We start from the raw sequence: 11040 nt of genomic DNA on the forward strand, positions 1-11040 counted from the left end.
CATGCATTAAATCCATGTAATTCACTGAGAGTCGAGTGGATTGTATGTGTAATTAATTCTCAGTAATTTCAACTAAACACAAAACAACAGCTTACATGACAAATTTGTGCAATCGCTTGATCACTTCTCCCTGATTTTATCATTCCTTTTCTGTGTAAATCAATCACTGCAGTCAGTGCAACTCAACAAACCGCGTTCTGAAGATTTAGAGCCATGAAATGTACAATTATGAAGGCATAGATGAGCATTACGTCTGCCAATTAAACAATAAAATCTTTTAAAATATGGAGAGTAGGATGATAAAATGGTGGCCGTTGAGGTAATCATCACTGTTTGAGAATTTACAGTACTCATTGCCTACATCATTCTTCTTCTTCTTTTATTTGATCTATTTATACGCACAGTCTTTCTAAATTAATGATTGCCAAAGAAATTAATAAAATATTAGCAACGTTAGCATAATCAGCTACCAGACTAGCTGTTCTCTCCACAGTAGCTTTGGACAGCTGGAACAAATCCTCATCTGCCTCTCGTCAAACCCCCTATCCCCTAATTCCTCTATCACCCCTCAGCATCCTCCCCTCTCCCTCCAACTTTACATCCCTCTGTGCCCGTTCTGATGCCAGCTCACAGGGAATGCGCCAGTAAAATCATCTGGGGCTGACAAGTACACATTCAGACACAAACATACAGCCACACGGTAAACGCAACATCGCGCCCGCTGTATCCTCAAAAACTAGGCCATTAATGGTTGGAAGCGGAGGAGATGCACTGCTTCTCGCAGCCTCTAACAAAGCCGAAGCATCGATGGGAAAGCTGCAGCGGCTCATGTGTCTGGACAATAAAAACTTTATTTATTGGGTGATATTCAGAGGACGGAGGATGTGTCAAAAGTCAACTTGTGGGTCGATGGCAGGACTCCTCTCAGTGGAATTTGGATGCAGTTATGGGAGTATTTCCCTGAAAAGTAGATTTTCTGATACACAAAAATGAATTAGACGAGTTGACAGGAGCACCAGGTGAAGAAATCACTGATCAGTGTAAAGTGAAAACATCTGGATGACAAACTTGTCCTGTTTACAGTAACCTGAAGGCTGGATTTACGCACCAGCAGAGTTTGTCTTCGGCCAGCGTTGAGGCCAAGTTAAGGTTTCAGCACTTAAAAGTGAACAGCAAACGCACATGTGGTGCCATTCATACTACAATAAGTACACATAGGTCTGCTTTGTAAACAGTTGCTTTGCTTATATCAATCACAGACAAACACATGTCCGTCTATGTTTGGGCGCCATCGATGGAAAGCATGTTCAAATCAAATCACCTCCAAAGTCCAGAAGTTAGTGCTTCAAATACAATTCTTCTAATTATGAAGGTGTTGATGATGAAAAATCTCCTCATAACAAGCATTTGTGTTCCTTGCTTGGTTGCAGTGTGGACAGCGTACAGCAGACACACACAGCAAGCTTTAGCATTTTGTATTTAAAAATGTGAGTATGTGGAAAAGTGTGCACAACTGGCAGTGGTGTGTATGTGTGGAACATGTAGATGTACGCAGACAAAGGGTTAAATAATAGGTTATTCAAACTAGGGTCACAACTTACACTAGATTTTATCATTAATCATCAGTGAATGTGCAGATTATTACTTTGGTTAATCATTTTATACCTACATTAATCCTGTCAATAATGTATGGCTTGTTTTTTATTATAACCAACAAACAATAAAATATATTTATTTTATAGTGACAGAAAAAAGAAAAGTAGCAATCCTTCAATTAAGGGAGAAATTTTAGATTTGAAATATTCTTATGGAACAAAAATGGAAAGGGACCCTTTTAATCAGGCAAGATACTTAAAACATTAACTCAACCTAACTAACATTCTTTAATTATACTAATAATAAACAGTAACTACTTTGTTATTTATTACTCAACAGCAGATGCAGTAATATAACGTTGCATTAATGTTCCATTAGCTGTCAAACCCACATCAGGCCTGTTTTAACCATAGACTGTATAAAAGATGGACGTAGCTACCGTGACGTCACCCGTTGGTTTCTGCACTGAGAAAATGAAGCCAGGGTTTTGCTACTTCCTGGTTGACATCTTGGATTTTTGGAGCCAGTGACGCAAAAATCGTTTAGGGGGGGGCGGAGCCATAGGAGCAGCGATTGGTCAGACGGATTGACAGGCAGGCCCTCTCTGCCCGCCCACATTTACCGCCTTCTGCTCGCTTCGTCTGCATCGTCGCTGCCGACTGTCAGTTAAGCCAGCCACGCCCCTTGCCCCGCAAAATGTTGATGATTTTTTAAAAATTCAGTATTGATTTATTTCGAGATTGGCCACCTGATCTCTGGATTTGACCATGAAAACTAATAAGAAAACAATCCTGAGCTGTAGGAATGCAGTATTTCATGATCTGTGATCACTTCTTTTCCAATTCAAGTCTATGGGAGCCAGGGCTTTTTGGAGCCAGCAGATAGCGGACGTAGGTTTTTGACACTTTCAGGTTGGCTTCATTTTTCAGGGCCGGTTGCCACGTCCATCTTTTATACAGTCTATGGTTTTAACGAGCGTAAAAACCTAAAACAAGCAGCCAAACTAGCAGCTAAAGCTACTCAGTGATACTTTCTGACTTTCAGTCCGTCCTCGAAGTGAAGTCACAAGATTGTAGAGATCGACCAGCCTCCAACTGCACACATACATGTTTATGTTACACAAACAGCAGATTCGTGCCATTGTTTGGTTGCTTTCTCTCAGAAAAACCTAAAATGTGGACAGCGTTGCCTTTTTTGAGCTAAAGAAGTGCCACTGTGGGTCTGCACGGAGCAAGACACTAATTAAACATGGAGGCTTATGCCAGTAATTAACATTCAGCAGGCTTCAGACGTTGACAGTGATCTACATCACATCTGCACTGTACAGTTTCAAGTGGCAGCACGCTGAACAATGGGGATATTTAGCTGCTGACCTCCTTTATGCTACAGGAGGAAGTTAAACCCCTGGTCAGCTAACACGATGTGGAAAGCAGGAACAGGACAAGAATCTAGCAGCCAGAGATGAGCACCAATCCATTCAAGTCAGTGCTGACCTCAGGAATGTGACAGCTGTCTGCACAATCAGGTAGAGATGAGCGAGCATGCCAAACTCTGAGGCCAGTGAAGGAAACAGAGGATTTAGGCGGAAAGTTTGATGAGGAGCAGACAGCCAGGGGCATCATCACGCTGAGCAGCCTAACAATCATAAGCTGCTACTTATTGGAGGGTTTGAAAAAAGAAAACTAGTGCACACCTGCCCAGCTATGATTTCAGTCCCGGTTACACTCCTCTGTGGCAGTGTATCATCTAGTAACTGCATTTCATTATGTTTACCTAAAGAAAATGCAGTTTTACAGTAAGAAGTGTGAAGTATGAGCATCCAAGTCCTTTGAATTCATATCCCAGAGTCAAATATTTGAAGTATCACCAATGAAGGAGCTCGTGTCACCTCAGCCTGCCAGTCTTCTGTAGTTACAGTCTGATCATCATGTCTGATGCTGATGTTATCTGGTGTCACTGTGTTTGTTACCAGAGAACTAGAAGGTCTGAATGTGTCCAGCCCAGAGCTCTTTCAGCGTCAACATTCGCCTCTCCATTGGTCAAACTGCTGGAGGTGTGATGTGAAGAAAAGCAAAGTCATTCAAACACATCATGTCACAACTTTTTTTTTTCCTGCTTGACGCAAAAATAAAGAAAAGGTTTCAATTTTTCAAGAGCTTCACAAGAGAAGTCTGTCTGACAGAATATAATTTACTGTCATTTAGGGATTCTTAAACGAACAGGAGACAAACACCAATGTTGAGGAAAAACAGGTGCTCTGTCAGCAGCGTCTAACAACTGTTGCCACCACACAACTAATTTGTTTGATCCTTTAAATCCGCACCGCAAAGCTGTGTGTGCAAAGACCGATCTGAATGCCATCCAAAGCAACAAAAACAAAAAAAACAGGTTGGATTTTCTTTGCACCAAAAGAGAAAAGTTCCAAACTCCACAATGAAGTCATTGATGCGTTAACTTGTTGCCAAAAAGGGTTTTAAAAACATTATGTGGTGGCTTGAAAGTTGTTGTGTAACATCATCACGCACTTGTCATCATGCAGCTATAACAGACTGACGGTCCAACCAGGCAATCTGAGCGTCCACTTTATGAAAAGTTGCTGTTGGTAACCTGCATGTTTCCTGGATGCTCTTAATGTGAAAACCTGGCAGTGGGAAGGAGAGGAGTGTTTGGAGCCTCGATGAGAGACGTCAAAACTGTATGACAAGAGTGAGATGGAGGCTGCAGCTGCAAACTACAACCTGCAGCTGGTACTACATACTGTAAGTTGTTTTTAAAGTCATATATTGCAAAAAAGGATTCCAGCGTTATCATCCATTCAGGAAGATTCAAATCAGGTAAATGATGAATGACTAAACGCTGAATAAAACGTAATCATGTTTTTGACTTGTTTCCAAACTCCAGTTCTTAGTGATAAATGTCAGGGTCTGCACTGGGATGCGTTCATATTTGTAGCTCCATTAAAATGGAGGCTCTGCTCTTATTTACCTGTTGCCATGGTGAATCATAGCATCAGCTCCGTGGCTGATGGCTTTTTCCCATCGCCCACTGCAGGCGTTTAACTCAGAGTGAGAATAATCAGTTTATTGAACTAACTCCAATCAGCCGTTCAGGAATAAAAACTCAGACTCTCCCTCTCAGAGTGACTCAGTTTTAAGTCAAGTTTATGAAAAAAAAGATTGTGTTGTTGGTTGTTGTTCATACGAGGGACTGAAAATCTGGAAACTTCTAGAATTTAAAAGCTTGCATTCCAGAGATACAACATCAGAGAATTTAACAAATAGAAAGAGTTAGTCATTTAAGACTTAATTATTATTATTTTGACATTAAAAATGAAACAACCTCAAAAGCCAGTCCAGTGCGAATCAATATAATTTGAGCCTTTTTAGTGTTCTGTTCTATTGGTCTGTTCTCTCTGTTTCAAATTAAAAATTAAAATGAATTTGCAAATATTATAATAAATTTGAGTGCTTTTTCAGTTTGGTTTTCTCATTTTTCATTTGCAAATGTAAATATTGTGAATTCCATTTTGGTTTCAAAGCAAAAGCAAACAAAGAAAATTTCCCCAAAAACAACATTCTACTGTCTATATATTACAAATTATACAATGTTTTTATTCTCTGTGACACACATTGCAATATGAAAAACAAATGTACATACATTATGGATAGAACTTACAAACAGCACATTGCACTGCAGCCTTCATCATGTTCACCTCACTGTCTGTCGTTATTCGGACTTGACGTCTCTCATCGAGGCCCTGAACAGCCAACACTCCTCTCGTTTCCACTGCCATGTTCTCACTTGTTCTATCATGCCAGAAAAACACAAATCCACATTTCTCTATTGCTTGTGCTTCATAATGAAGTGGACAGTCAGACTTGTGTGGAGCTCTATTGTCCAGCAGCTGGACGATATTCCACTGTGACAGCTCTGTCTTAACTTGTGCCTTGTATTTTTCATACAGCTCTGTGATGGCAGCTAGAAAAATATGTGCATGATGGTGTTACGCATCGCTTGTCAAGTGGCCGGATCATGTTTTTGGCAACAGCGTTAATTGGTATCACGTCTGTTGCAAAGTGAAAATTCACATCAGTGATTTCTGTTTGGAACCTTTCTCATCTGGTGTAACACTGGCAAACGCTTCCAGAATGTTTTTTTTTTTTGTTTGCTTTGCTTTGGATGGCATTCAGATCTGGCCTTGCAGTTATCAAACGGACTGCCGCGGACTTAAATGGTCAAATAAATCACTCATGTTGCCTCAAGTGAGGCAACAATTGCAAGACGCTGCTGTAGGAGTCCCTGGTTTTCGGTCTACATCTTCCTTTCTGTAGCCAAAATATTTCCATACAACTGATGATGCCACCAAACCTTCCTTGTCAGCGTTTCTCTCCTGTTCCTCACTCATGTTTCTGTGCATATGTGGCGCCTGCATGTTAACAAACTGTGCCTTGTAAATAATGTTTCAGAAACTCTGTTCTTGAAGCCTGAAATCAGACAGATTTTTTCGTATCGAGCAGTAAAAAAAGTTCTAACATGGTGTGTTTGAGTAAACTGAATGCACGCTTGTCAAGGCTGATGCTAAAACAATCCATCGTGCAGCCCTGGATGAAGTGGTAGCTTCTGTTCTTCACGTCTCTCTAACACTTCAGTTTATCCTGCAAAAGCACACGCAACACAAAGCTACAAACTACCTCATCGTCTACAATAACACGGTCTATTTTATGTCTGTATGGATGTATAATGAATGGAGTGGTTGCTCTTTAGCTTGTTATCTTGTCAATATGTAACCTGGCTCATAATCAACGGAGCAAAATTACATCCACAGTGTTTCAACATGCTAACTAAAAATGCCAAAATGACCCACCTAACACTGTGAACTCAAAGAAGTTTCTGGGTGTTTTCTTTGCAAACATTTTCACTCACGACCGGCTCATTATTTAGTGCACAATAAAGTCCTGCACCTCTGTGGAAACAACCGTTGCAAGAAGTAGAGAGAACTTAGAAATGTGTTTTGTTCAGTTCAACGTTATGATTCCATAAAGCATACAAAAAGAAGCTGGATTTCTTAAATCATCTACTAGAATTTATTGCCAGATTCGTCTCCTCTCTGCTCTGTGTAAACACTGCCTGCAGTTCAGCCAAAAAGTCTCTGAATTGTTGTCATGTGATTGTTGGTTTGCAGCTGAGTGCCAAAGTTGGAGTTTTTTGTCTTTTATAGAATCTGGTGGAACTGGTTTCTCTTTGGGGAACTTCTACACGAGACATGTAGAATCAAGTGATTTTGATTAAATATTTTATTCTTCAGCGAGGATTTGTACAGAACATCACAGATGAGTAGTTCAAGGATTGCTGTAAAATTTTAAATTCAACATTTTTTTTCCTTTTTCACAGTTTGGTAAATGGCGTCAACCAAAGAGCGGTGGTTAGCACTGTTGCCTCGCAGCAAGAAGGTCGCCGGTTCACGTCCCAGTGAGGACCCCCGGGATCTTTCTGCGTGGAGTTTGCATGTTCTCCCCGTGCAGTGTGGGTTCTCTCCGGGTTCTCTGGCTTCCTCCCACAAGTCCAGAAACATGTTGAGGTTAATTGGTGATTCTAAATTGTCCGTAGGTGTGAATGTGAGTGTGCTTGGTTGTCTGTCTCTAAGTGTAGCCCTGTGATAGACTGGTTACCTGTCCAGGTTGTCCCCTGCCTTCACCCTAAGTCAGCTGGGATAGACTCCAGCCCCCCACGACCCAAGTGAGGATTAAGCGGTGTATAGATAATGGATGGATGGATGTTTTTCAAACCTGCTTTAAAATTTGGGAGTTCAGATGAATTTTTACCTTGTTAACATGTGCATATAATGTTTTTTTCATGAGCTGGAAGACATGATCATGAGCAAAACAAGCGTGAAACTAGATGAGAGCCTCTAAAACACAGACTCACAGAGCCAAAGTTTCTAACAACTCTGAAGGACCAGTCCTGTCAATTTGTAGGGTTGTATGTTTTTTCTCATCAGAGGAGAAATCGAGTAGAAGAAGAGCTGTGTTCTGTTGTCAGCTGTGAAGTTGTGAAAATAGAAATGGATGTTGCAGAGAGCAACACATGAAGACATTGCTTACATTCAACACTCTACAACTCACTCTTCTTTTTTCTTCCTCAGAATCAGTTTCCAGTTCAAACATGTGTGGCCTAATTGCTCCGCTATCACAACTTGGCTTTGTGTAGAGCACAGTGTTGAACAGTTGAAGGTGAACAGATATGTTGGAGCTGCAGGCGAGCAGCAGAGGGGTTGGTGATGGGGAAAAATTAGCATATTCACAGATCCGCATATACTACATCTAAGCCATTTTAAGGCATGAAGGGATTATTTTATTGGGGAAAAAATCATATAAATATGTCATTCTGATGAACAGAGATTAGTTTTAAGGGGTTTAATCAATGCTGGGGGAAGGACATTCATTTTATTCTAATTCACATTATTACATCCAGATTTGTAATGAAGAGAACCTCACAGTGACATGAGTCCTCTCACACGACATCTTCATCGTTTAAAAGCCTAAACATCGACTGAAAGACGTTTCTCTACACTCCGTGTCTGCGCGCACATACGTACAACAAACACCCGTTTACACCACAGGGATCTGTTCTCTGCAGGAGCAAGGATGTAAATAGGATGGAAGCAGGAGAACAGAAGGAAGAGAGGAGATGCGAGCGGTGAAGAGAGGGACGTGAGGAGAACAGACGAGTTGCTGATGGAGGGGAGGAGACGGGAAGAATCAGAGAAAATGGAGAAGAGGGGGGAATGTTACATCAACCCCCCGATGTTTCATCTAGAACTCAGAGCTGTCAATCATCCCATCGTACAGTCTTGCGACCCTTTTCCATCTGGCTTTTTTTTTTTTTGGTAACCAAGTACTAGCTCACTCCCAGCATGCTGCTTCGGACTGTAAACCACCAGGACAGACATGTAAATAGACACATTTAATTTAACTCTCTTCTGTTACTGTAAAGCACATGAAGAGCAAAAATAAAAACCTCTGATCGTCATCGCACAATCAGGACAACAGCCAAGCTCTGACAAACTTGGACTACACTAGATGCTTTGAAAAGCAACCTCAAAACATTCCAAGTTATCAGCCACAACAAAACAAAAGCTGCATAAAGATCTTCTCACTTTTCTGGTCACTGAGTTTCTCCGAAGCTGCATTTCTGCCTTTTCTCTTTCCTATGCGAGTGTCATGTAACACACTGAGAGCCATGTAACACACTGAGAGCCATGTAACACACTGCTCCGAGGCACATCACATTTCAGATCTGAACATTTACTCCACACATATGCTGCACAGTCAATTTACACAATTTGGACCAATGTCTCTCACATTCAGCATCTCTCTCTTCAAGTCTTGAGCTTTCATGCCGAGACACGAGAAGAGGAGGAAAAAAGAAGGAGGAGTTTATTCAAGCTTTTTAATCTCCGAAAACCTAAATCTGTTCATGTGCGTTTCTGTTATCTCCTCCTTCACTTCTTTCTGTTTTCCTCCTTTTTTTTCTCCTTAGCCCTGAGGAAACACTGATCTGTGTTTGTATTCTAAATGTACAAGCATATATAGATGTATTTAAATCACACCCCTTACACAAGGTCATTTAAAAACAATAATCTTTTCAACATTTGATTGTAACTTACCTGCTTATCCAAGAGCATTGACAAACAAAGACTACATACCAGCCAAATTTTTGTGTTGTTTTACATTTCTAGGAATTTGCACTCATTTGCTGATTTATTTCCCCATTTATTTTTCAGAGGAGTGTTTAATGCGCTGCTGGGGTTTATTAGGTTTTATTGTTTATGTTCCGCATGTAACAAAAGGTAACAAAGAAACTCACTTTATCACCTTTTATGCTCCAGAACAAACACCATGATGCACTGAGGCAGCTGTTGACATGTCACTGACACTTCTTGGCGGCTGTTTTAGGGGCTTCCTATTGATGAGCAGACATAACAATGATCTTTGACTCACCACTGAAGTTCCAGAGGGGCTGAAGCCCCCCAACTCCGTTACTGTCGTTACTCATGTTTCATGGCGAGGCTCCGACACACGCAGACTCACTCTCTCCGCTGCTTCCCACTTCTTCCGTCCAAGTTTCCCCGCGACGGTCGCACCTGCTGTAGTCCCGGGAATTTATCCTCGGAGTTCACTTTGACAAGCGATCCAGACGCTCTGTTTCTCCTGATAACAACCTGGAACAAACAAACAGCTACTTGAGCTTCTGTCCCGCTTCGTTAACTCTATGATGACAATAATACTAATAATAAACCCGCGCGCTCAGCTCCGCGGAGTCTCGCGCACCACACCGCGGCTCGCTCATTCGTCGCGCGCGAGCAGCGGCAGCAGCAAAGAGAGGGGAGAGCGCGCGAGCGGAGAGAGAGAGACGGTGTGATGTCATTTAGTCCAGCCAATCCTCGCTGATTTAATGTTGCGCTTATTTAACGTTTAGGTGTTGACAGCGTGACTTTACAGTGGAATCAACCTGTTTCCCTCCGAATGGTTCAGCTGAAGGAGCCAGTAGAGGCCAGAAAACATCCAGAGGTCACACGACTGAAGAACAGTGTTGGTGAAATGGGACACTTGCTGAATGTGCCTGTAAAACACTTCCAAAATGTAAATAATGTCCATCTGTCCCTCCATCTGTTTTCTGTATTGTTTTTCAAATGGTAATTTATTCTTTACCAACGTTTGATGGTGAACTTGCACTATTTTCAACTGCCAAAATATTATTTTACAGATATTTGTCATTGTTTGAAAGTAAAATGACATAACTCAAGAATTGAAAAATGGGGAACATTCTGATATTTTACAGCTTTTCCCAGATTTCTTAAAATAAAGATAATATCTAGTAAAATCAGAGAGGAAAAAAAGTATTAGTATTTAAGTAATTAGTAATTCATTCATGTAAATATTCTTAAATGTATGTTCTTATTTGCTTGTGTTCCTTTGTTTTTCTTATTTATATTGTGTATTTATAGTATATATACCTCGCTTATTTAATTCATAGTTGTTTGCTTGCTTTTCTTGTCACTTCGTTGCTGTGACATTGCAAATTTCCCCTTGTGGGACTAATAAAAGATATTCTATTATAGTATTAATTTACAAGCTGATTGCAAAAATAAACTTATGTACATAATGTCAACATTATAAATTAGTATTTTTACAAAAAGTAATTCATTCTCTTACAACGTTTGAGTGTAAAATGACAGTTTTATTGTATATAAATCACATAAAAACTTATGATTTATAATATCAGATATTGACTATTTTTAACACTGAACACTACAGTCTTTTATCGTTTCAGTGTAAGCTTTCTGGCACCCTTGCTACCAGATTTTCCCCTATTGCTTTTACAAGATTTTTTTATTTTTATTTTTTACAATGTACAAAATTTCACATTCAATCCAAGCACAGT

General features: G+C 40.4%; 1 protein-coding gene across 1 annotated transcript in view; it reads right to left on the reverse strand.

The window, feature by feature from the left end:
- Positions 1-9651, reverse strand: part of chrm4a (cholinergic receptor, muscarinic 4a) — a 49748-nt gene extending 40097 nt beyond the window's left edge. Inside the window, exon 1 of the mRNA XM_008279792.1 lies at positions 9597-9651. Coding sequence (XP_008278014.1) covers positions 9597-9651 — 55 coding nt within the window. The remainder of the gene's footprint in view (positions 1-9596) is intronic.
- Positions 9652-11040: the final 1389 nt, after the last annotated feature.

This window comes from Stegastes partitus, unplaced genomic scaffold (genome assembly GCF_000690725.1).
Source record: "Stegastes partitus isolate 25-593 unplaced genomic scaffold, Stegastes_partitus-1.0.2 Scaffold170, whole genome shotgun sequence".
Lineage (NCBI taxonomy): Eukaryota > Metazoa > Chordata > Actinopteri > Pomacentridae > Stegastes > Stegastes partitus.